Below are 26,586 nucleotides of genomic sequence, written 5' to 3' on the forward strand. Positions count from 1 at the left end.
TTCTTCTATAACAGCAAACAGTTTTTCAATCATTAATCACTGGGCTGTGTTTTCTCTATTGCGCTGATGAATTACTAAAAGCGAGCTCGATACAACCTGATTAAGCAAGGCCGATCAATCAGAGTGAATTATTCTGTTAAATTGTGGTTTGTTTTGTTTGTTTGAGGTTTTTTTTTTGTTTGTTTGTTTCTCCCAACTTTGGTTTTCATGTATTGGCGCTTCGAAATACATCGTTGATAGCACAGCCTGCATTTTGTCCTCGCTACCTTTTGATTGCAAATTATTGTCTGTGTGTATTTTTACATGGTGTGTGTGTGTGTGTGTGTGTGTGTGTGTGTGTGTGTGTGTGTGTGTGTGTGTGTGTGTCGCTCCCAGCACCAGCAACAGGTGGTCCAAGCAGTCGAGAGAGCCAAGCAAGTCACCATGGCAGAACTTAACGCCATTATTGGGGTGAGTCGCCTTCATTCAACATGACACACCCTCGCACACACACACACACACACACACACACACACACACGCACACACACACGCTTGACCAACTTTACCAATGTTTCGATGAGAAAAATGGTCGTCAGAATCGGTGAAGTGAAATTCTCTGAAGCTGCTCCAGATGGTGGTTCTGATGGTGGCGGATGCAGATTCACCCAGGCAGAATTTTACCAGAAATTTTCTCTGATGTCAGCCTTTCGATCCAAGATACTTTCCACTGAATGTGGCCCTTTGAAGGATGACAGTTATTTATTAAAATCTTTTTCTGTCATTTAAGTATTCCGTTCTGTGATGTTGCCTCCAGTTTTACTTTCTTTTAGACAAAAAGAAAACGGTTAAAGGTGCCGTTGGAGAAATTTCTGAAGACTTTTGCTGCTCTTCTTTTCATTACTTGCAGTAAAACGCTCGCATTGCAGCTGGATCGCTGCTATGTCAATTTTGAAATGTCGCTCATCCTTGCTGCCAAGCTCCAGCAGGAAGTGTTTTTTTTTTTTTCCGCTCTGTCGCACATTTGCATCAGATGTGACGAAACCAGGAAGCAGCTGCTGCAAGCTGACCATCAAATCCCCAGAAGACCGAAGCCAAAAACTGAGCGCCTGTGAGCTGAGGCCAAAGATTTGCTTCTACTGCAGTGGCCTCAGTTTGTTCAGAACTGGATGCCTTTTTTTTGCAGTAAAAGAATAGTCCTTACACACCGGGCAATAGGCAAAACGACATGAATAAATAATGCCAATTTGCAAATCTTAAGCTGGCTAATGTTTTCTGTACACACCTAGCGAGAGGCAAATATGCATATAAAATTTGCTAAGTGAATAAACTTTTGCGCTCTTTCTTTCGCACCGAAGGAGAAACAATGGAGTCGACTACATCCTGAAGTGATGATGTCCGGGTTATGGTTGAATAACAAAAAGAAAAAGAAAAAGAATAGAAGTCTTTGGGGACACCCAATATTGTTCTTGAGAGAGGGGATGGGTGAGTTCAAGACGACGATCCAGGAACTCAGATATTACCCAGTGAAATTCCACCAGTACTTTAGAATGTCCATCGGACAATTTGAAGGACTGCTCCGTCAAATGGCCCCACGTTTGCAGAGGGAGAGAACAAATTACCGAAGTTTTAATGTTTTAATGTAAAGATCGTCAACATCTTTTTGATTGGTCAGAAGTCCAGACGTTCGTCTTTTCGCCTCCGCAAAATTCGACACACGCAGAAAAAACAACAGCCGCTTTTCCGTTCCGTGGAAATTCGCTGCCGGTGTGGAAGGTTGCACTGACTTCAAGTGCAAAAAACAAAAAGCAAATTATTCGCCTCGCAAGTTCGCTCCCGGTGTGTGAGGACCTCGAGGGAACACGGCGCCGATGATGGCTTTTCTTGGTGGACGGCTGGTTGTGTCGTGCTGCCACGTGGCTTCAGCGAGGATTCAGTTTTGCACAGCTGCTCATGTCAGAGCTGCTGCAGGTCAACATTTTTGAAAGTGTTTCGTTCCAGCATATGTTAATGTGCTCTAACATCACATATTAAGCGGAATAGAATCACATCGGTTACCTCTTGCTAATTTCGAGCTGAAGCAAAAGGTGAGAAATGAACGCGCCCCCTCCACAAACGGCCTCTCTGAAATCCAGCATGTTAGGGAAACAATGCGCCTGACGTGCCCGGTCGAGCTGGTCCGGGGGAATAAATAATCTTGTACCATTAGCCGTCCTCTTCTGATGACTAATTCTTTAGCATGGGGGCCGCTGTGGTAAGGTAAAAGCAAGTGAATGCTGTCATTCAGAGCAGCAGCGCAGCCACAGCCTGTTTGCCACTCAGCGATGCTCCTGAGTGTCCTGCTAGATGGTGGATGGTGTTTTGTTGTTTTTTCCCTCTGAGCTCTAATCACATTAGAGTCTGCTTAAAGCCCCTTTGTTCCTCCTGGCGCCGCCGACACGGCCGTGTCTAAGGTGCGCGCTCGTCTCGGTGTAAGTGTCGAACACGGTGGCTCGACAAAACAACACACAAAAGCACATCACGGGGTCCTCGGGGGGATAATAGCCTTCCTTTATCTCCGGCTGCTCCTCTGCTCTGCTCTGCTCCTCTGCTTGTCCTGCTCTGTGGCGGTCTGTCCGTCCCGCTCCTCCTGGAGTTCTCCCAGAATCGTGGCTCCCTCGTTCTTTCCCCGGCTCTTATTTCTTTCCTTCTTTTCCTTTTGTTTTTTTTTCTTTTGCCGTGTCTTATCTTATCTTCCTGCTCTCTCCGCTGCGCACGTCCTTCCCGTCTCCCCTCTGCTCATTTACCTCCCCTCTCTATCTCCTGCCTCCTGCTCATCTAATTCATCTCCATTTTTCACTGCTCCTGCCATGATTCCCCCTTCCCGTCTCCCCCCTCTTGTGCTTCCCTGTCATTTGCTCCCTCATTGAAATATTTTTTTGCCTCTCTTCATACATCCCTGCTTTTTACCTCGGCCCTTGTCTCTGTCCTCCCTCCTCCTCCTCCTCCTCTTCCTCTTCCTCTCCGTGATAAATCCTATCGTCTCTTGTCTTCTCGCCGTCTCCCTGTGTTTCTCTCACTCCTTGATCTTGGCCTGCTCTACTGTACCCGCGTATCCTGATCACTGGATTCAATTTTCTATTTTTCTCCCTCCATCTTGTCCTTGTGCCCATCTCCCTCACCTCTAAATCTATAATCCCTTTACCATCCTTTCCACCTTGATTCACCTTCCTTCACCCCATCCCCCTGTTCTCCTTCCTGCCTTTACAAGCAATTTCTAACTGCTCACCGTCATGTCTTCCCTTTTGCTTGTTTTTCAACAACTCTCCTGTCGTTTTCTGTTTTTTTTCCTTTCTCTAACAACCACACCCTCTCCTGTCCACCTCCGCACACCTCCCCCTCCCCCACTCCCTCACCTCCCTGTGGCCACAGCAGCAGCAGCTCCAGCACCTGTCTCACCACGCCCCTGGCATCCCACTCACGCCTCACCCATCTGGCCTGTCTCTGGGCGCCGGAGGCTCTGGGCTTCTAGCGCTGACGGGGGCCCTCGGAGTCTCAGCCCACCTCGCCTCCAAAGACGAGCGCAACCACCTCGATGCTGAACATCTCAGAGGTAAAACTACTATATTCTTTCGTTTTTGTGTCAAAGGAAGCCTCTGAAAATCTTTATCGGAGAATACGTGCGTAAAATTATATTTCCATCCTCCTGCTAACCTGAACGATTGTATTAAAGGTCACACAGGCGCTATGTAAAATACACTTATAACAATAATATATACCTCTAAGAATTTCAGTTAGCTTAGAAAAGTTTTGTTGGAAATCAGCCCATTGTGATGTCACAAAAGGTTCTGAAACCAGGCACTGATCCCTCTCCTGAACGTCTGACAGCACCCTCAGTCTTGTGCTTTTTCTCCCTCTGGATCATTTCATGGCAGGTTGTTTTTGTCTCCTTCCAATTGTGCGGAAGGTCCAACAAAGCGCCAGTTTAAGCAGGAGGCTGCAAACACAGGGCTAATAGCATCAGCAAATGACGGTGTCGTGACAGGGGTTTGGCCCGAGCTGCAGTTTGTAATTTATCCCCGTTTAAAACTGGGCTGTTGAATTACATTCCCCTCACTGAAGGAAAAAAAAGTCTAGCTACAAAAGCTACAAAATGTTGAAAAGGCTTTACAAGCTCCAGCAAGCGAGGGAGAGAAATGAACTCTAACAGGAGATTGTGCTGAAAATTGTCCTCATCTACTTGTTGAAGAATGTTTTTCTCCAAATTGCACCAGCAACACACAGGAGTGCGGCAGCGTCAGCCTTCGACGCCGACCCGAACGTTCACAGTGGAAAGATGATGGCTGTGTTATTTAGCAGCAGACACAATTTACAACAGCGCCATACGTCACATGTGGCAGGTCTTTGTGCAAATTGTTCAGCAAGGCCCCTCTTGGACCGCCGGCTGAACTCTCCTGTTTAGTTTGCCGTCATTCTATTGACAGATGTCTTCACAGCTCCGGAGTAAATGCAGGAGAAACGCTCTCTGCCAGCGAACTCTCATTCACCCCGATAGAATATCTTATCTTTCCGCTGCGATTCAGGCACTGAGCCAAGAGAGACTTTCCCATGAATAAACCCAGAGCGAGGAAGAACAAAAAAAAAAAAAAAAAAAAAAACAGCCAGCAGTGAGTCAGAGCAGGAGAGGGGAGGGAGACGGGAGAGATCAATGCGTTTAAATTGCCGTGTAAAACATCTGTATGGCAGCTTATTCATGCCTCCAGATGTGTTTGTTGCTATTCCTGCATTGAGGGGGGGACAAACAAAAAGGGGGACAGCAACAACAAAAAAAAAATAGACGGCGGTTTTGTTTCTAGTGAAGTGGTGGGGAAAGAGCAGACAGACAGACAGACAGACGGGAATCACTCACTATGAGCAGGCTGGTGTCTTCATTAGGGAAGAGCCGTCGTGGTGCGGCGCAACCTCGGCTGGCTGCGTCGTGGCGTCAGCGCGCGCACGTCTAACCATCTCTCTGTTTCTCTCCTTTTGTCTCTGCCTTTGTTCCCATCTGTTTACCTCCGTCGCATCCCAGAGGGAGCGCCCAGCAGGGTGAGTAACTGAGGAGTGTGCGTGTCCTGTGTGTGTCCTGTGTGCGTGACAGTGATAAACGGAAGGGAACGGAAGGAAACAGAGACGAGCGCTAAAGTGGCCTCTAACAACAGGCTGCTGCGCCGCCAACACAATACCCACTCGGCGCCGTCAACCTCGAGCCTGCCCAAGGTCCTCACTCACGCACGTTTACGGCATCCACCGTCGCCGTCCGCCGCCTTTTCGCCGCCGCTCTCGGCAACAAATTAGGTGGAGGGATAAACAAGCCGTTGCCTGTTTTCGCAAGCGCCACAAATGTTCTGGTAATCTGAGCGATTTAGAGTACAAGCGAGGGGGCTTAAAAAAACCCAGACAGGCGGCGGCCAGCGCGCCAGCCCGGCGCTGGAGAAATGACAAAATGTTGCATGAGAGTGTGGATTTGGGTCCACTTGTTATCTTCCAATCGAATCTTTTGGCGCCGATTCCGTGACCGATTTCGAAAAAGGCAGTTTCCCAACGGAAATCGGACCGGCGCTATCAATAGTTAATATTTGGTGTAAGTTTTTTTTTTTTTTTCGCAAACACGGAGGAATGAAACGAACCTGGTGGTTGATAAATGGTGGAAGTCCTCGTAGGGAGGAAGCCAAAGTGTTCCCGTTGAGCCATTTGAGCGATCCAGCAGTCAGGATCTCACACGCTTCTCTCCATAACAGCCTCTTGGAAATGCTATTTCCTAGCAACACCTGAATATATTGATGGTCGGGGCTCTAAGTGCTCTAGTCATGGACGTTTGAAGCTGAAGGGAGGCAACGTCTACAGCAGGCATGGGCAAACTACGGCCCGGGGGCCATATTGCGGTCCGTTAAGCTCTTTAATCCAGCCCGCCAAGCTTGAAGAAATTATATTAACAGTCAGTCAGTCATAAAATAGCTGTATTGCATCCACGTTTTCAGTTTTTTCAAAGGCGTTTCAATAAAGAGCAAAATGCCGTCGGGGCTTCAAAGACACTCATTTTCTTGCAACTTTGCTTTGGTTCATTTTCAATGGACATTAAAGCATCATGTTTTCTACACATCCCATGATGTATTCCTGGTGGCTCACCAAAACACTCCATCCATCTGCTGCTGCTCCGGCCCCCTCTGTCACACTTTAGAACCTATTGTTGCCCCACCAGTCAAAAGGTTTGCCCACCCCTGATCTACAGTCTCAGTGTAGGAATTACAGCAGTTTGTATATGTGCCCCCTACATTTTAAAAGACCAAAAGTAATGGGACAAATTAGATCATAAATAAATGATCATAAATCAAAGTTTCACTTTTTAATACTTGGTTGCAAATCCTTTGCAGTCAATTACAGCCTGAAGTCTGGAGCGCATGGACATCACCAGAGGTCTATGTCCACGTCCATGTCCCATTACTTTTGGTCCCTTAAAAAGTGGGAGGCGCATATACAAACTGTTGCAATTCCTACACCGTTCACCTGATTTGGGTGTAAATACCCTCAAAGTCAAGCTGAAAGTCTGCAGTTCATTTCATTTGAGATCCATTGTAGTGCTGTTTAGAGCTAAAAAGATGAAAATTGTGTTGATGTCCCAATATTTATGGACCTGACTGTAGATGGTTGGTGAAAACATTTTAGTTTCCCCAGATCAACAAATTACCCATTTTCCAGCAGTGGACTGTAACTAACATACCTACAGAACTCTAATGCACATACTGTAATATTAAAAGATCAATTGCTTATTCAAGCAATTTGTCCTTTTGGTAAAATCGTCATACAAAACACTTGTTGTATTGAAGCACTATAATCTAGTTCTCAGTATTTAGTATTTATTGATGGCTCGCTGCTGTTTTCACTATTCTACCCATTCTCCCCATTTAGACGCCAACGACAACAAGGTGCGAGTTGTTCTTCTCGCTGAAAAGCTGTTTTGAGTCTGTGTGAAGTTCAAATGAGGCATAAAAGGAAGGTGACACGTGACAAGCTGCTGACTAATCAGCAGCCCTAATTGCAGTTAAGGGGGAAATTCATCCCCAGAGGAGAGAGAGAGAGAGAGAAAAAAAAGAAGAAGTGCGCAGATGAAACATGCCATGTTGAAACGTGTGGATGGCACCGCGGGTTCTTGCATGTTTTACGCCGCGGCAGTTGGAGGTTCCCCCCCGCCGGTCGCCGAGGCACAATTCATGCAGAGCAAATGGCCTGATTGAAATTCAGCGGACATCTACGGTTTGTCCTGTTCTATCAGCCCACATTGTGCGAGACTTCCTGCCTGTACCAGCCGCGGCGGACAGCTGGGCTTCATCAGTGTAGCAGTTGATAACGGGGAGGGAGAGAGGAGTCGGAGGAGAAGAAGGGAGAGAGAGGGAAGGAAAAACAGAGGAAGCAGGCGGAGGGGAATCTTTTCGGGAGGGGGGGGGGGGCGGATAAAAATCCACAAAGTCTTTGTTCGGGCTTTTATTGAGAAATGAAAATGATTTAACAGCCCTGCTTACTTGGCTCGCCTCCTCCTCCTCCCGCTGTAATGAAACCCTCCACATAATTTAATGACAAACACCGCCGTGATGAGCCGGCAGAGTGTTTCTCCTGAGTTTCTGCCTGAGTTGCTCGCTCTCATCCGGCCCGACCAGAGCGAAGTCCTCAGGTCGCTCGGCGCCGGCCGGAGAGCTCGGCACCAGTCGAACATGTTGGAATTTCAAATGGAGTGTGTGTGTGTGTGTGTGTGGGGGGGCTGTTTAATGAAAGAAAGGGGAAAAAAAAAGACACAGCGACAGGAAGTCGGGAGTGGTGGATGAGAGGAATAAAAAGAGAAAGAGGTGAAGGGTAGGAGGGTATGGGGGGGGGGTTTGGAGCCAAAACTGCGCTCTATTGTGCCCCCCTCCCCTGCTCCCTCCGCCTCTCTCTCTCCTCCGCTCCTCCATCCAGAGCTCCTTCCTGTCAGCCCCCGTGGACTCCTTCCTGTGGGTGACTCATTGCTGTGTCAAACCCTCCCTGTTCTGGGGGAGGGAGGGAAGGAGGGAGGGAGGGAGGAGGAGGGATGACAAGTGGTCCTCATCAAACCTCTGGCCCCCTGCCCCAAATGCAAAAAACAACACAGTGCTTTGATGTGGCGTTCAGAGTGCACGGCAGCGGCAGCGGCGGCGGCGGCAGCGGCGGCAACGGCAGCTGCGGCAGCTGCAGCGGCGGCAGCAGCAGCAGCACAACAGCAGCAGCAGCAGCAGCAGCAGCAGCAGGATGTGCTGTAAATACGGCCCATGCTCAGCTTTACTGCCCAGTAATGAGAGTCCTATTTTACGAGAAGACGGCTTCATTTAGCGGCGGCGGCTGATAATTAGCTGTATAAGCTGCTGCTGTGTGCTGTGGTGGCTTCTGCAAGGCAGTTGTGTTGATGCGTGTGTGCTTTACCTGAGTCCGTCTGCAGTGTTCTTCCGGGTCTGTGTCTTTTCAACTGCAGCGACTGTAAAAATGCCAGGGCAGTGCTTCCCAATTTTTTTCAAGGACCCTTTTTTATATTGAGAAGATGAATAATTTTCAGTCCCACCACGGACACACACACACACACACACACACACACACACACACACACACACACACACACACACACACACAACTATTCTATTACATATTTTTCTTTCAAACGCCGCTGTAATTTATTTTAATTAATCTGAACTGCAGCTTCCTCCACTTCTACTTCTTGGAGGAGAAAAAATAACTTTGAAAATCACAAACCATCCCCAGTGGAATTACAAGTGCATCATGTTTCTTAATTATTTATTGTGCCAGCTTCTCAAGCGTGTCTCATTCGTTTGGCTTTCTAGTTGTGTGCGACTCCACCAAGTCTATTTGATTTCATTCTAAATTCAGTATTTTTTTTTCAACCTATCAGGCTAATTTCACCAGAAGAGGCTGCGCAACATTTGGCTTTTCCTTTGCTCGCACCCGCTTTGTTGTCTTTGCGTGCGCCTGCACCGCTTTAATGGACATTATGTTGGCAAGATTTGTTGAGCGGCTTATACACTGACACACGGACATCCCTTTATGGGGCTGCCAGGTAGCCGTCCACTTTCTATTACCGCCCATCGCGCCCTCGGGGTTGCAGGTGGCTGCAGCCTATCATTCACGTTCCACTCTTGTTGACACCTACGAGGCGTTTCGTTAGCCAGTTAGCCAGTTAGGCTAGCTGTGCGCGTCTTCTGACTGTGGGAGTTATGGGCACAAATTCAACACGTGCTCTCCCGGATTGGAATCAAACAACTTTGCTGCTGCGAGGCCACAGTGCTCGACTGGCACCCTGTTGGCTCTAGTCAGAAGCGCCGCCGCCACATGCAGCGTCTCTCCCCTCCTCTAGGGGGCGCAATCACACTTTGGGAAGCGCTGCTCTCTGTTTATATAATCCAGTTTTAGCAATCTTATAATACTATTAATTTTATCTTTTCTTTGAGTCTGTCCTCACCTGTCTCTATCTGAGGCTTCTGTCTGTGTGTTTGTGCCTTCACCTTTATCCTCACGTGTCTCCCCCAGAGCAAGTCGGCCTCTTCGACTGACAGCCAGCCCGCCGAGGAGCGCCAGGGCCCGTCTGGAGGCTACTCCTCCTCTCAGGGAGGAGCCGAGGCGAAGAGGAGGCGATGTGAGGACAAAGAGCCGCTGGCGCCGCACTCCTATGTACGTGCCGCCGCGTCCGAGTCCTCGCAAAAACGAAACGAGACGTAGACGATGTCTGTCAGCCAGAGGAGACGCTGCGGAGGCGCACAGAGGAAAACGGACCATCTAAATAGCTTGCAAAAAAAAAGAAAGCAAACGCAGACTTTGTTTTTTTTCCTTTTTTTTTAACAAAACGCACGATATATAGGCTGCGTTTTTGTGTCTGTCTGGAGAATTGATTGACATCACACCTAGCGTCTGCGCTCACAAAAATAGCCAGCGGCTAAATCAGTTTGGCAGCCATAACGGTCCGAGTCTTCCCATTAGTCCAGAGCGAGAGCCGGCGTCGTTAGTTTCCATTTTCTCACCGTTCCCCGTGTCTTCTTCTCTGTCGGGCGGCATTACGGCCTCCCTTATTCTCTGTTTGCCTTCTGCAGCCTCCATCCCTCCATCCCTCCACTCTCTGTCTGCTCAACACCAGGTCCTAACATTTCTCTCCCGCTCCTTCCTCCTTTCTCGCTGTTTTCCCACCTATCCATCTATCTATCTATCTATCTATCTATCTATCTGTCTATCTATCTATCTATCTATCTATCTATCTATCTATCTATCTATCTATCTATCTATCTATCTGTCTATCTGTCTATCTGTCTGTCTGTCTGTCTGTCTGTCTATCTATCTGTGTGTTTAGTGAGTCCTCGCTCATGGATTAGACTGTAGACGCAGCCGTGTTTTGGCTGTGTATAATTAGGTACTGATGTCAGTCCGTGCTGATGTCAATAGCAATATCGGGCCATGATCACATCAAAGTGCTGTTGCCATGGTGACTAAGTGCCATCGCTCTCACCCCAGAAAATAAGGTAGAGAGAGAGAGAGAGAGAGAGAGAGAGAGAGAGAGAGAGAGAGAGAGAGAGAGAGAGAGAGAGAGAGAGAAGGGGAGCAAGGGCCGAGGAGGGAGACGTGAGCGTGGAGCGTGAATGTGTGTGTGTGTGTGTGTGTGTGTGTTGTGCAGGTGTGATAGTGAAAGAGTGTCGGCACAGTAGAAAGGAGATGTTGAAGGAGAACAGTGCCCGTATTCCATACGCTGTGTGTTTAATATTGCATGGTGGACAGTGAGAGATACCAGCTGGTGATATTGATATATCGATCTGTGTGCGGATGCTCGTGTGTGCGTGTGCGTGTGCGTGTGTGTGTGTGTGTGTGTGTGTGTGTGTGTGTGTGTGTGCGCGCGCGGGCTCCCATCTTTATTATAAAAGTTCCCTCACAAACAATGTGCTTTATATTTGATGTGGCAGACGGCAAAGAAAAGCAGATGGTCAAAGCAGCTGTCCTGTGTTTGTTCCCCAGGACAGCGACGGAGACAAGAGTGAAGACAATCTTGTGGTGGACGTTTCCAATGAAGTAAGTTGGAAATTGCTTTTTCTTGAAAAGCACCAGAGTGTCAGACAAAGTAGAGGGACTCGTATACCGCCGCCTGATTTTATGAGTTCATCAATCAGTTGATATTGTTTTCTCAATAATAATTTTCTCAATAATCAATCATAACAAGTCCAGTCCAAGTCTAGTGAAGACACCTACTGGAAAATTTCAATATGTATTAGTTTTGATGGTTAAAAAAAATCAGTTTTCCAGAAGGATGTTGGCCTGTTTGAGCTGTACATAGGATTTTGTTTTATCTCCCTCTCAAGTGCTCAAGCGCTGGCTGTTATCTGCCACTGTTGGAAATCATAAAAAGCAAATATGTCAAACAAGTGTCCGAAAAAATAAACAGTAAAAGATTGTTTTTTAAATTGGACAGAAAATCAACTGCAGGAGCTATAGAAAAAAGCACAACTTTTTATTGCTTTGGTTTGATTTTTTTTTTTTTTTTTTTTTTACAATGGATTTGGGACGGCCAAAGGCAGCGCAGCACTGCAGTGTTACAACTAGCTCCTTTTTGTCAGGGTTCAGCAATATGCTGCTACAATTGCTTGCTAGCACCTGCTAGGCTGTTAATATGAGTAAAAAGAGTAAAATGACCAGTCAGCTCAAATACAATCGACCAGCCGTACTTAACTTGCATAATTATGTATTTAATTATCACAATCCTGACTCGACTAAAGTAATGCTATTGCAGCTGAATAATATACCAGGTACATACATCAACGCCTTTGTCAATAACTATGAGGAAATACATCTCTAAAGCAGTCATATATTAATAAATTAGGGAAGACAACAAATGAACACATTTGTTGTGTTCTCATTATTTGGCAGAGGTTTTTGTTATCCTGCTTAAAGTGAGAAAAACACACACACACACACACACACACACACACAGCGGAGGTATTGTTTTCCTCACCAGCTCGCCTGTCGTGGTCACGCTTTAAAGCAACACGCGCTCGCGTGCATTTCAAAGTGGGACTTGGTGTGAAGGGTGAGGTGAGTCAGCAGGTGTGCAGCTGCTTCGGCTTCCCACCGCAGTTCCCTTGTAAATGGGAAGAACCTGCGCGTAAGCTCATTATCAGACGCCGCCGTTCGCGTTGCAGAGCGCGGCCGGCTCGCGCGTGCGCACGCACGCTCGCGCTCGCGCATTCACGCAAAACCCACCCATCATCCTGCCGTCCTCCATTGTGTGTGTTTATGTTCTCTTGCCTCTTGAAGCATTTGTTCTTTCAAGTCTTTGGTCTCTCTCTTCTCCCGCTCCTCTCGCAACCCCTCCACCTTCACTCTCTCCGCTCCCTCCCCGCCTCGTCATTAGATAACCGCAGTCTGCCTCCCGCTCATAATATATGCAAAGCCGTTTATGCCCCTGGAATATTTTAGTTCTTTAAATACTTCACACGACGCGCCAAAAATATGTTTTTATCTGAGCTCTCTGTGTTTTGACATTGCACACAAAGAGTGGAGCTCGTCTCTTGTGTGATTTGGGGAGCCGGTGTGAGAACAGAATGCGAGGGGGAAGGGAAAAAAAATATGACAAATAAGGGTAATGGAAGAAAAAAGGGAGATGAATTCTCTGGTGGATTGTGTGTGTGTGTGTGTGTGTGCGTGCGTGCGTGCGTGCGTGCGTGCGTGCGTGCGTGTGTGAAGCAGGGAAGTGTTTGTGCTGATCACTGTGACCCAGTGAGAAGTGCTGACTGCGGCACTCTGCTCTGAGCGCCGACCAAAGTCGCTGGAACAGCAACATCTCCAGGTCCACACACCACTGTGCCACAGTGACATTATCTGCCGGGCTGCAAATCGCAGCAGTCACGAGTTGTGATGCACGAGTTGTGATGCACGAGTTGTGATGCACGAGTTGTGATGCACGAGTTGTGCGCGCTGCACACTTTATTCGAGGCTGTCATCGCACTATAACACAGCGCGCATCTCGTATCTTTTTTTGCAGCTCTCCGTCTTTCTTCCTTTTTTGGTGCTGTTGATTTTGTCTGATGCATCAAGCAGCCACATCTAAATAGTTGGAGTTCCACAAGGCTCCATTCTAGGTCCTCTGTCACAAGGGAAATATGAGCCAGAAACATGAGATAGTGATGATTACTGCGTCGTGAGATCAGCCGTCGCTGGATGTGAACTTCAGTGTTTCTCTTTTTTTCGCCAGTTGAGTTAACAAAACACTATGTGATATGATAAACCGTGGTGTTCAAGTGGCAAAATACAAAGCTTATAAATGCTTGGGGGGGGGGGGGGGATTTCCCAAGCGTTGGAGACATTGTAAATGTTTCAGGAATTCTTGGAAAAGATTGTCTGGTGCTCCGTTAGTCACTTCAAACTTAAAATGACGTTTCTTTTCTCTTCCTCTGAGACTGAGAAGAGACGAGCTGGCGACAGACTTCACTCGAGTTCCATTTCCTTCTCTGTCCTCCAGGAGCCAAACTCTCCAGCGGGCAGCCCTCCTCACTCCCCCCATGGGAATGGGTTGGACCGGGCTCCCAGCCTAAGGAAAGAGATGCCCGGTTCCTCCAGTACGGGAGAGGCTCCATCCACACCAAACCCACGCAGTCCAACCCCGGGAAAAGCCAAGGACTCTGCACAGGTGAGACCCGTCCGCCCTCTGCAAGGGTCGCTACTGGCTTTTCACTTTTCCTGGTTTTTGTCAAATTTATGTTTCAGTTTATGTTCACAATAGAGTAATCTAAACATAAATAACGCAAATATCCCGAAGCTAGCTTGCCGCTAAATTCCATCCGTAGTCCCGAATAAATAACGATAAAATTAAACATTCAGTCATATTTAGACATCACAAAACAAAGAGGACGCGCAATATGTCCTTGCAGGGATACCATCTTACTGTTCACACAAGACAAACAGAGACAGGATGCACATGTAAGATAGCATCAGAGATAGCAAAGGTTACAGACATCACATTTAATGCACAGACTAAAACCATTCAAGCAACAGCTACTCTACTCTATCCTAGATTGCTAGAAATACAAGTTCAAATGCGTGGTGTTAAAAAATTGTAAGTTAGCTAAAACAAAAATGCTTTGATTGCTTTTGAGCCATGTTAAATGCAAATGCTAAAGTGATCCAGGAACAGTTTAAAAAAGGAGGCTGGTTTTCTGATGAGTGTTCACCAGGGTTTAACTGTTTGTGGCGCTGCAGATGGATAAGTCCCAGTCTCCTCTGTCCAAGTCCGGCACCCCGTCCCCATCCCACCGTGACGCCCTCACCCCTGGGGCACCTGGGGCCCCTGGTCCGAGCACCTCATGCCTTCGCCTGGTCAGCAAAGCAGCATCCAGTGCCGACCCACTGGGTGAGACTATCTAGCAACTGCACACACACACACACACACACACACACAAATGTGATGACTGAGCTCATCACCGGGGTTCGAAAAGCGCAATAACTTGATTCAAACTCAAGCCAATCACTGCTGCTCCTGCACTCCAAGCTGCGTGACTGTGAATCATCTTCCAGTCGGACTGACACGCATGTGTTTGGACATTGGGAGGAAGTCGCAGCACGTGGACGCAGACAGTTATAAACTCCAACCAGAAAGGTCACTGTGTTAGAATTAAACTCCACAACCAGCCGCTGTGGCACCGCGGTTCCGTCCCTTGATAATAGTGTCTCATGCTGAGACAACAAGCCGGAACCAATCACTCTGGGAATGAATGTTTACGTGGCCCCTGTTCTGCTCTTCCCTTTTATGCATCACATCCTCTTGTTTGAATGAATCCGCTGTATTCTGCCGTTGTCTTCGCGAAACAAAAAACAATCGAGCCGACATTTAAATTATCCCCGCAAAAAAAAAAAAACATTACACAAGACCTCCTGCTTGTTTTTGTTTTGGTTTGTTTTGTTCAGTTTTTGTAGCGTTCTTTGCAAAGCCCCCCTTTTTTCTCCCCGTTGCGACGACTTCTTCCCCCTTTGAGGCTTCAAAAGAAACGATCTCCGTCTGTCTCGGCACCCCCCCTACCCCGACCCCACCCCACCACCACCACCACCACCTCTGATGCTCTCTCTGCGCTCGGCTCCTTCTTCATTTCCGTCCTTCACTCCCTCCTTCCTCTCTTCCTTCCCTCCCCAGCTCTCCGCAGTCCCATGTCTGTGCCCCCCGGTTCATACCCGGCTCACTTTGGCGTGGTGTCCCATGCAGGGCTGAACGGGGAGCTGGCCAGCCCGGGGGGCTTCGGCGGTGCTCTGACTCTCTCCCCGCAGATCAGCGCGGCGGCCAGTGCCTACTCGCGGAGCCCCATGGTGAGTGCCGGAGCCGAGCGATTCTTCTCTGTCGCCGCCTGATTTACGACCCGACCTTGTTGGACGCCTTCTCCGCCGTTAAAAAAAATAGATGCGCGCCACATTATCGGGCCGGTGGCCGGCCATTTATTTTGTTCCTGGGCTGCACATGTCAGCCATTAGACAGATTTACATAAACAGAGAGGGACCCGAGGCGTCCCGGCCACGGTTAACGGTGTAGCCGCCTGCCTTTTTTGATGCGTCAGCTGTCGTGCGCTGCAGAGACGGAAACGGATTCTCAGCGAGCTGCCCCAGAAACTTGCAGCAGGACGTTCTCCGCAGTTTCCAGCTCGTCCTCCCTCTTGGCTTCAGTCTGGGACAGAGCTGGTCCAACACAGTGTCTGCACTAGTTTCAATTTTTGCCTTATGTATTAATAGAAAAACCTGTTTGTATTTCCTTCACAGCCTTCTAAGATGCCTCTCTGCTCAGCACTTTAATGTAGTCAATTTAAAGTTTTTCAGTAGGTCTCTTTAATTATGAGCGCTCTCTCCCCACTAGGTGGCGTATGACTCCCGGTCTCATCTGAGAGCCCCAGGACTGTCCTCCTCTCTGCCCGGTTCTTCTGGTGGCAAGCCGTGAGTTCGTAGTTCTGTGAAATGTGGACAAATACGCACAGTTTCACTCCAGTACGACAGCAGTGACAGAGGAATGAACGAGGTCGTCATTAATTTGACCCAGTGTATATTTGTATACGTCATCCAGAAGTGAGAGTGTGGTATTTGATTTATGCTTTCGCTGTCCTAATATGTATTCCATGTATTATGTCAAAGAAGGAAGATTTATTTCAGCTCAGAAAATGATGCATAGAAATGCAAATCTTTCGCTTTCTTTGTCGTCTGAAGATTGTTTTCAAGATCCCAAGATTAATATAAAATTAAGATATTCCATCATCATCATCATCATAAAGACTTCCATCCAGCAGTGCCATGCAATTAATTGTGAAAACCCTAGAAACTATAGATCTCTGGAAAACAGCATATTTAGCCTTGTGTTTACAGCCAGGCTTTAGCTTCATGCCAGATCCAATGCATTTTTGGGGAGCCTTTCTTTTAGATGGTGGATCGACCACATCGTTGGGGCTGTGGTCACAAAGCCGGGGGAGATCAGTCAGGTGCCGCTGCTCTTTGTGACATCACAAAGGGATTATTACCAGCACTGTGTGTTTTTAAAGCACAGTTCCTGAAAAGTGGAGCAAGCCAAAGCAGTCACGGCTTTAAAGACGTCTCGCCGCTAAAAGCCCTCAGCGCCGCCACCGGTGGCCGCGCGTAGGATTTAAAGGGCCGCCGTCCATCTCGGCCGTTGTTTTTGTCGCTTGTCACACTGCGGCCGTTCATTCTGGCCGCGCTAATTTGAACTCATAAAGCAGCCCTCGGCCGCCGACCGCTCCCGTATTGATCGGCCATTAGCGATGCCACGCCGCCTCTGGCCTGTCACACTGCGGGTGAGACGAGCGCCGCAGAAGCGGAAGCAGAAGTAATGCAAATGTTCCAAGGCCGTTATTATTATTACGGCACCGTTGCTTCTCGCAACTTGACCGCTGATGAAGTTTGGCTGTCCGTGACGTACATTAAGCTCATCTTTTGTTTTAATTACGCACGTTAAATGATCTGTTTCCTCTCTGCGGCCATTTCTCTCTCTTCCTGCCGGGTTCATTTTCATTTTCATCTCTCCTCCTCCTCCTTTTCCTCTCTCTCCCCCTCAGCGCCTACTCCTTCCACGTGAGCGCCGACGGCCAGATGCAGCCGGTGCCCTTCCCCCCCGACGCCCTGCTGGGCCCGGGCATCCCCCGCCACGCCCGGCAGATCCACAGCCTGAACCACGGCGAGGTGGTGTGCGCCGTCACCATCAGCACGTCCACGCGCCACGTTTACACCGGAGGGAAAGGCTGCGTCAAGGTCTGGGACATCAGCCAGCCGGGGAGCAAGAGTCCCATGGCCCAGCTGGACTGTCTGGTGAGAGGGGACGTACACGAGCATGCACACACAAACGCACACACCAGTTACATGATGATGCGTACACACATCAGTCCATGTGAGCAGATGTCGGAAAGCAGTTTTAATTCACTGAGCTGCTTCGCTTTATTGCCTCCGTTATTTCCTTTCCAGGTTCGCCAGCTAACACCAAAGTGCTCATATTAATTTCCTGAAAGTTGCCAATCGCACAAACCATCTGTCCTTGTTTTCCCGCCACCCATCTACAGCTGTAAATTTAACTGCGTGTGTATCGTTCTTTTTTTCTTTTCAATCTGCGCCATCCAGAACAGGGACAACTACATCCGCTCCTGCAAAATCCTCCCTGACGGACGAACCCTGATTGTGGGCGGCGAGGCCAGCACGCTGTCCATCTGGGACCTGGCCACGCCCACTCCCCGCATCAAGGCGGAGCTGACCTCCTCCGCCCCCGCCTGCTACGCCCTGGCCATCTCCCCCGACAATAAGGTGTGCTTCTCCTGCTGCAGCGACGGCAACATCGTGGTGTGGGACCTGCACAACCAGACTCTGGTCAGGTAAGAGCCGGGCCGGGGGCAGGGGGGTGGGGGGGGGGGCGAGACAGGGATTCTGGGAAACGCGTCGAGGTGAGACGAGCTGTGGCATGTGGAAACGTTTGGAAACTTCTCAAGGCAGAAAGAGCGAAGAATAAAAGTTGATAGTTGGGCTTCCTGAACCGAAGAGGAGGAAGCTGAAGTAGCCGGAGGGGCGGCGATGGCTGAGATGTATCCACCAGGTTCTGGCAGAGTTGGAAAGAATTTAGGAAGACAGGAGTGGAGGGTACGGCTGGATGAGGGAGGAAGGAGGGAAGGAGAGAAGGAGGGAGGTGAGCTGAAGGCAGGGGAAGAGTCAGGAAGATTCAGCCTGACACCACCGGGAGGAAAAGCAAACAAGAAACACGCACACACACGCACACACACACACACACACACACGTGCACGCTCGGCGGATGCAGAGTCGTTCAAGTGTGTCTTGCGCTCCGCCCCTCCCCGCACCCGACCCGCTGCAGGCAGTTCCAGGGCCACACGGACGGAGCGAGCTGCATCGACATCTCCAACGACGGCACCAAACTGTGGACGGGAGGCCTGGACAACACCGTGCGCTGCTGGGACCTGCGGGAGGGACGGCAGCTGCAGCAGCACGACTTCACCTCGCAGGTTAGGACACGCACCGAGACACACACACACACACACACACACACACACACACACGTGTGGCAAAAGCACGAGTAACACAAAACTCTGCAGCCGCAAGAGGTGCGAGAGAGCAAATTAATTAAAGGCAAAGCGCCGCCTGCAGGGGTTAAATGTGTGAAGTACAATATGTGTGACGCGTTGATAATTCATCACAATTCTGTGCAGAATTATCAGCTAATTATTTCAGCGCAGATTTATGGCGCTGCTGTTCGTTTTTTATACGCAACCCAACAGTCATATATCAGCAAACTAAGAGTGAAGGTACAAAACAACTGGGAATTATAAATGTTTGTGATTAATTGCAGCCGCGAACCGCCAATGCGTTTCACAAGAGTGACTGATGTTTTGTTTAAGATTTGTAATTATCGACTGAGCTGTGTGTGTCTGTCTGCTGTCTCGCTCACACTCACTCGTCAATATCGAGCTGACCAATGGTAACTGAGAGGAGGTAAGTCGGAATCAAAAACAGACCAGCATTTTCCTGGTTGAACTGAAATATGATAAAGTGAATAAATAGAAATGTACATTTGTGCCAATTATTTCCCGTGTGATTTTTACCTCTGCTGCAGTCAAAGCATTTTGCCATGAAAATGTTGGCAACTTTTCAAGGAATTTTACATCTTAAAATATGAAGATTTACCAGGTGAAAGATAAATATGAAGTCTAACGACGAGGCTTCACTCACCTTTTGCAGATAAAGGACGACCTCACAAATCAAACCAAGCTGCAGCAAACGCATTTGCACTATTTGCATTATTGTTTTTTTATGTTTTATTTTGGTTTACTTGTATTTATGGTTAATTTATATAGAAACTAATTATGTTCCATTAACTCAGAGGACTTTCTCTCTCTCTCTCTCTCACACACACACACGCACACGCACACGCACACACACACACACACCCACCCACAGTGGGTCAGTGTCAGATGAGTTTCGATCCTCCGTGTCTTCACTCCTCCCTCTGCTTCTCCTCCTTTCCATTTCTCCACTCTTAATAAGTCTATGAATTCACTCTATTTGACTTCTATCACAACCCTCACCTTTACTGCACCTTTAACCATCGTGTCTCTTGTCTCATCGCTCATCATCCTCGTCTTTTTTCTGCCCCCCTCCCCTCCCCTCCCCCTCCTCCACCACATCCTCCCGCTGGTCTTTCTGCTTCCTTCCATTGTTCTCATTCTTCCGCCAACTTGGTCGTCTGGCTCTCTCGCACTTTGTTTCCATCATCCCTCATTTTTGTTTTTGGATGTTCTTGCCTCCCACGTTCTGTCCTCTGTCCTCGCCCTGACTCCTCTCTCTCTCACTCACTCTCCCCCACCTGCAGATCTTCTCGCTGGGCTACTGTCCCACAGGGGAGTGGCTGGCCGTGGGGATGGAGAGCAGCAACGTGGAAGTCCTGCACGTCTCCAAGCCCGACAAGTACCAGCTGCACCTCCACGAGAGCTGCGTCCTCTCCCTCAAGTTCGCCTACTGTGGTACAAGCACGCGTGCACAATGACACCTTTGCTTCGGACTCGCTTTAGCATATTTTTCACCGCCCAGTCCATATATGTAATCAGCCCCCGCAGCACTAACAGGGGGTTAATGCCCCTGTATTTCACAGTTGTGTACCTCTTATTCACATCCCTGTTTTTTTTTTTTTGTTTGTTTTTTTCCAAACAGGGAAGTGGTTCGTGAGCACAGGGAAGGACAACTTGCTGAACGCGTGGAGGACGCCGTACGGAGCCAGCATTTTCCAGGTGAGACCCTCCACCCCCCCGAACAAACATCCGTGAGGATGTCAATGCTTCGTGTGTATGTACAGAACCGAGCACAGTGCACGTAAATGCACAGTGCACGTTTAGCCAGTTCATCTCCGTTTTGCTCGGGTGATTTGTCAGCGGCAGGGCTCCCCAGTAACTGTGTGGCGGTTGGAGCCGTGTCTGCCTCCTGGGATCGTTCCGACGCATGACGAAGTATTGAATACGCGTGCATGTGTGTGTGTCAGTCAGTGGGCAGCCGGTTTGGCCGTCACTCCCGGTGGACTGGAGGGAAAGTGCAGCCTATCTGCTTTGTAATCCAAACGCTTTTTCTTGCCAAACAGCTCTGCTGTCACTGTGCATTCAGAGCTGCTGGCCGGCCACACACACACACACACACACACACACACACACACACACACACACACACACACACACACACACACACACACACACACACACACACACACACACACACACACAGCTCATCTGTGTTTGCTTCTGTCTGTCCCTCCGTCTATCTTCCCTCTGTTTTGTCTTTCTCCTCTGTTTTGTCGCCACACTGTCATTTGTGAGACAAACAAAACGAATTCACTTCATTACACGGGAATGATGAGTGCTCTCACGCTCATTTAAGGCTTTGTATTATTTCCCCCCCCAAAAAAGGATTGTGGGTGTATTTCTCAACAACGTGTTTTCTTCTTTGGTGACATGAATCCTCACCTCTCGTCATCCATGTACATCCCCCTCCTCCTCCTCCTCCTCCTCCTCCTCCTCCTGTGTCTCGCTCCTTGTCACGGCACTGTGGACTCTCTGACTGAACTCACCAGCCAGTCGGCCAGTGAGTTCAGTCAGAGAGTCCCCCCCGAACCCATCGGGTCGGGTGGGTTCTTGAGGTTCCCAGCTGTGTTCGTGGCAGTGGAGCTGATGAGCTGAGTCCCGCTGCCTGCACTAACACTCCCCTGTGATCAGTGTTATAGCAATGATAAAAGATAATAGCGCAGCCACCAGCCAAGCAGGCTGTGGAAGCAGTTGGTAGATGCTGCCCCCTACTTCTGCGTGGAGGTACCTCCACTAGACGCCAGTCAGAATGGTTTCTTTTTTCCTGCTTTTTGCAAACGGTCAGGTTTTGAAAAAAATACATGTTTATTTTTTTCATTTTCTCCACACTGCAACAACGCTGCGCGATGGAAAGAACGATGAGGGTGGAACCTTGCATTCTTTGTGTCAACAGGCAAGCGAAAGGACGAATGTTTCTATTTCTGGCTCTTTGTCAATCAGTGCCAGCGCGACCTCGGCGCTGAATGAGGAACGCTGTGAGGGTGTTTCCTCAAACTTGGCAGCGAGCGCCGCTTCAGACTTCAGGATGAAGCAAAACTGAGAGAGAGGGAGGAGGGAGGGATGAGCCCAGAGGATGCAGGAGGATGAGGAGGGACTTCAGATCATCTGAAGCCGAGCGAGGAGGTGCTGCTTTCAGACAGGGAGCAGCAGATGTAGCGGGGAAGAAACAGAGGGCAGCGCTTCCTGCCAGCTCATGCAGATTATCAGACGCGCGGCGCTCGTGACACTTACACCTCCTGTTAATGAGGTTGCAGCTCTCCGTGGCGGCACAGAGAGTGAAGGAGGGAAAGCGGAGAGAGAGAGAGGGAGAGAGAGAGAGGGAGAGTGAGTCAGCACCGCTGAGCCGCAGAAAATACTGTGAACTGAGAACGGGGCCAGTTTGCTGAAAATTAGAAATGTCACACTCGCGCTACCGACGACTTTTTAAAAATCTGCGCCTCCTTTTTTGGACTTTCAAGGGCGGAAAGATTTTCACCCAGCGGGACTGTGACAGCTGCGTGTGCTGGAAGCGGCTGTGGATCGATTGCTCCCCTCAGAGGCGGAAGATGCGTCAAGTTGTTTTTTTGAAAGGCTGGAGAAAGTGAGGAAGAAGTGAAGAAGAAGTTGGAGGGTTTCAGTGTCAGCAGGGAGAGAGTTCGTGGCGACCACACTGTTTTTTAGCAAGTTTCCAAATGGGATCTGGCTCTGTTCAGACTGGGCCACATTATTGACCCATCTGACAGGTCGTCCAGCGTAGCATGCAGTGTGTGACATCACATGACTGCGACAGCGGCACTTGTTGCGATGCATTGCCTGGAGCTTGGCTTGAATGGAGCTACTGTATCTCCCCACACACTGATGAGCCAATGAGTTTCCTCCTCCATCCAGGGACTGCTGTTTTCTACTGCTTCTGTCTGCTCCATTGTGTTGCGTAGAGTGACGTCGCGGACAGTCAAAACCGATCAGTGTGTTTGGAGCCGTTCAGACTGATCTGTTCAAATGCCATTTGAAACGACCTCCTGAAAGTGGTTTCAATCCGTCTTGCAAAAAATCGGATTTTGTGATTTGCGACTGTTCAGACCGCAAAAGAGCCATCCTGGTTTCAGTCTGGATGGGCTTAAAAAAAAAAATCGCATTTTGGCTGGCAGTCTGAACAAGGCCTAAGTCACCTGGCTCACGCTGTCTTCTTCTTTTCTTTGGTGTGTGAAACTTCAGAGCTGTCACGTGGACGAGCAACGTGGCCCCCAGAGCTTCAGCTCCTCCTTTCATTCAACATGTTTTCCATTACCAGTGCTGCTCACTCTGCCTTCTCTCTCTCTCTCTCTCTCTCTCTCCAGTCCAAGGAGTCGTCGTCCGTGCTCAGCTGCGACGTCTCGCCGGACGACAAGTACATCGTGACGGGCTCGGGGGACAAGAAGGCCACGGTGTACGAGGTGGTGTACTGAGCGGAGCCAGGGGGGGGCGGGCGGGCGGACCTGGAGCGGATCAGAGGAGACGGGACAGAGATCGAAGAGGAGGAGGATTGTGAAAACCGAAAGGGCCTCGCGATCCTCCTCCCCACATCAGCAGGAGCAGCACTTCCCAAACCCCCCCACCCCAGCCCCTCACGCATCAGCTCTCCTCCCTCCTCCCCTCTCCTCCCCCCCTCTCCTCTCCTTTTCACTTCGAGCCCAAGGATGATTGAAAGAGAGAGAAGGAGGGAGGAGAGGCGGCGAGATAAGGAGGACAAAAGAAAATGGCAGTGGAGCATAAAGATAAAGTCAGGGAGGAGAAGGAGGCGGAGGGAGGGGGAGGGGTGAGAGGGGGGGAGGGAGGTGGGGGAGGGTAATTAGGGCTGTTTCCTGATTAAGAGCTCGGTGGAAGGGAAGGCTCCCCAGAGGAGGCGCGGAGCTGCGCGGCGGGAGCGCCAGCCAGGAGCACTGATACCACACAATCGATTCATTAGCCAGACAGAGGACGCCTTAATGAGGCCGCCGCTGCTGCTGCCGCTGCCACTGCTGCTGCTGCCACCGCTGCTGCAGCCGCCACCCTGCGCTCTCCTCCCCCAGCGAGAGGTGTCAGGAGCCAGGGAGCGATGAGGCTCCGCCACGGAGGGAGCAGCGGGAGAAACAGCGCAAACCTTCAAGACACACACACACACACACACACACACACACACACCCTGGAGGTATTCGTCGGGGAGACAGTCAAACACACACACAGAGAACAAGCAGAGCATCCAATTAAACATTCACATGCAGCCGTTGCTCCGCCGAATATCTGTTTTATTTGGCTCCGACAAAGGCAGAGTCTAATGAGCAGCCAAGTCACACACACACACACACACACACACACACACACACACACACACACACACACACACACACACACACACACACACACACAGCATCAGCCGAGCCCTCCCGTACCACCTCTTCCTCCTAATTCCTCCGGATTGTTCTCCTGACACCGTGCGCTGCTCTCACTCTCATTAAAGACGCTGTCAGTGCGATGAAGTAGCGGTGGCAGCAGCGGCAGCAGCGGCGGCAGTGGCAGCAGTAGCAGCGGCACTCAGCGCAAGACAGACAAGGAGGCAAATTAGCAGCGAGGCCAGTTCGTCAGCAGCAACTCATCCGAATCCTCCACCACACACACACACACACACACACACACACACACACACACACACACACACACACACACACACACACACACACACACACACACACACACAATTTATGCAACTAGTCGCTGTTTTTCATTTGCAAAGCAGATCAGATTCCATGTTCCTGAGAACCTCGGTCTCGCTGCGGCTCGCCAGGCCGTCCGTCGGCTGCTGCAAAGTGATGCGCTACATAACAAAACACCCGCCGCTGGGAAACTTGTGTATTTTGGGAAAACGGGACTGGGGTGGGGGGTGGGGAGGGTCTCTCGTGGAGACGCGAGTGCGTAAACCCTCCCGGCTGCAGCTTGGCGTGCGACCCTTTAAGCGTTTCTCCCCGCAAGGATGCCAGACGGGTGCGTTTCCCAAAATACAGAAGTGTTCCTTTTGTTCCGCCGACTTTTTCAGCCCTTCCTTGTATTATACACCCAAACTGGCAGGCAAATTGTATATCAGCTGTTTCTCTAGAGCGAGCCTCACTGGTGTGTAGACACAAAAAAAAGGCACATTTCAATCCTTTTTTTTTTCTTTTATAACTCCTTTTTTTCTGTCCCTCCCTCCCCAGTATTTTTTATGAATCGTGCTTGCTCGTCTTATATGTTTACGTGTCGGACTTTATCGTGGAATGAACAGAGAATGATGATGCACATGCTAAACTCAAGTGGAACACAGGAGGGGATGACTTTTTCTTTTTTAATTTTTTTTAATTTTTACGTTGTTTTATTTTCAAATGGTCGTTGTCGTTTTATTCTTGCTGACAGATTGAGGGTGTAGCTGCGGCACCAGGGGGAACCTGTGCAAAGAGAAAAAGTTCCACCGTTGGTTGCAGAGGGGGAACCTTTGCCTCCATTTGTCCTTTTTTTTTTAAATCAATCCACCCTGTTTTTTTCAGTCTCCTCACGGATGGACGACGGTTCCACTTTATTACTTGCATGCTCGTTGCACAACTTCACGTCTGCTGATGGGACGGACGGGGTGAATCCGATGCTATAGTGTCACTGGCTTCACATGGCCGATTTCTCATTATTTTACGGGATGAAGCTTAGTTGGCCGTTCCGACATCACGAGAACTGTCCACAATCTTCTGCAGCGGGCCAACCAGTCCTCTGAAAGCGAGATCTAAACTCTGTTCTGAAGCTTTGCGTGCCACCCAGAATCATGCTGTATAATGGCTATGCATTCGATGGTATAGCGTGGATATTTGGACCATTGTGTATGAAACTTTCTTCAACCGGAATTGACTTTTCCCCCCTGCTCCCCTTCGCCGATGCCGTTTCTGCCCGAGCGCTACGGAAGCTCTTTGCTTCTGTATTTTGAGCCCATGGTTTGGTTTCTCTTTTCAAAAGCCAAGGATCTTTCCTTTTTTCTTTCAAAATGCAACATGTTTTTTTCTTTTCCCTCCCCTCCTCATGCGTTTCCCATGTGATGTAAAAACAACAAGAAAAAAAAAAGGTATTGTGTGAAAAATAAACCAAACTTGTGTTCATCCTTTCAGGCTTCTGCTGTCCATTCATTCAGCCCCTGATGTGCAGGTGGTTTAAAACTGTGCCTCTGCTAAATAATTCTTCAGCTCACAATTAAACAATTGTGTATTTAATTATTTCAGATTGTTTTGTTCTTTACAAACATGTCTGAGGATTTTTATGCTGCTCATTAAAAACATTTTTTTTTAATCAAAACATTAACAATAGGTGTGATACATAAATGTTTTTAAATGGTCTGGTCCTGCTGAAAAATCTACCATCATATGTGACGTCTATTTGTTGCACAGATTTGACACACTTGTGTCAATGAAACCAAGTGTATCGGCAGTAAAATATATGATAAAAAATATCAACATTTGATAGGGTTGAGGTTTGGGCTGTGATTAGAGGAGTTTGATTTGGAGTTGGGGTAAGGGTTGGGGTTATGGTTAAAGTTAGAGTTAGGGTTATGGTTGGAGCAGTGGTGGAACAAGTCAGAGCTGGGCCAGGATGGGGGCTTAACCCCCCCCTTAAAATGGGGTTTCAAAAAAGTATATGGTTCACATAGTTTGAACTGCTTTGTTACCAATTAACATTAGAAATAAGATGAATGTTTAACTTTTCTTTTTTTTTTTTTTTTTGAAATAATAAATGTAAACATTTTACACCACAATCAATAAAGTGCATGGCGGATGGCTTTTACAACGGAAATAGATAAATAAAGCAAATACGATTAAAAAAAAAAAAAAAAAAAAAAAAACAACTCTCAGGATAGTAATGCTGCTTGTGCCACCACACATGACTTCATGCCAAAAAAAATTAAATCATCTCTTTTTTCAAGTGTATTTCTTCTCGCT

At 48.7% G+C, this 26,586-nt stretch overlaps 1 protein-coding gene across 3 annotated transcripts in view; it reads left to right on the forward strand.

Moving 5' to 3' along the window:
* tle2b (TLE family member 2, transcriptional corepressor b) overlaps window positions 1–25,757 on the forward strand; it is a 70,257-nt gene extending 44,500 nt beyond the window's left edge. The window contains exons 6-20 of one of the 3 annotated variants that reach the window (XM_076022983.1): window positions 376–450; window positions 3,390–3,570; window positions 5,029–5,045; window positions 9,543–9,683; window positions 11,010–11,063; window positions 13,507–13,674; window positions 14,244–14,394; window positions 15,172–15,341; window positions 15,880–15,956; window positions 17,084–17,333; window positions 17,640–17,887; window positions 18,379–18,526; window positions 19,891–20,041; window positions 20,229–20,305; window positions 22,963–25,757. In XM_076022983.1, the coding sequence (XP_075879098.1) occupies window positions 376–450; window positions 3,390–3,570; window positions 5,029–5,045; window positions 9,543–9,683; window positions 11,010–11,063; window positions 13,507–13,674; window positions 14,244–14,394; window positions 15,172–15,341; window positions 15,880–15,956; window positions 17,084–17,333; window positions 17,640–17,887; window positions 18,379–18,526; window positions 19,891–20,041; window positions 20,229–20,305; window positions 22,963–23,070 (2,016 nt within the window). In that variant the 3' untranslated portion in view covers window positions 23,071–25,757. The remainder of the gene's footprint in view (window positions 1–375; window positions 451–3,389; window positions 3,571–5,028; window positions 5,046–9,542; window positions 9,684–11,009; window positions 11,064–13,506; window positions 13,675–14,243; window positions 14,395–15,171; window positions 15,342–15,879; window positions 15,957–17,083; window positions 17,334–17,639; window positions 17,888–18,378; window positions 18,527–19,890; window positions 20,042–20,228; window positions 20,306–22,962) is intronic. The other 2 variants (XM_076022985.1, XM_076022984.1) reach the window with 2 other exon arrangements.
* Window positions 25,758–26,586: the final 829 nt, after the last annotated feature.

This window comes from Nelusetta ayraudi, unplaced genomic scaffold (assembly GCF_046127955.1).
Source record: "Nelusetta ayraudi isolate G7.1 ecotype Tasmania unplaced genomic scaffold, CSIRO-AGI_Nayr_v1 ptg000013l, whole genome shotgun sequence".
Classification (NCBI taxonomy): domain Eukaryota; kingdom Metazoa; phylum Chordata; class Actinopteri; order Tetraodontiformes; family Monacanthidae; genus Nelusetta; species Nelusetta ayraudi.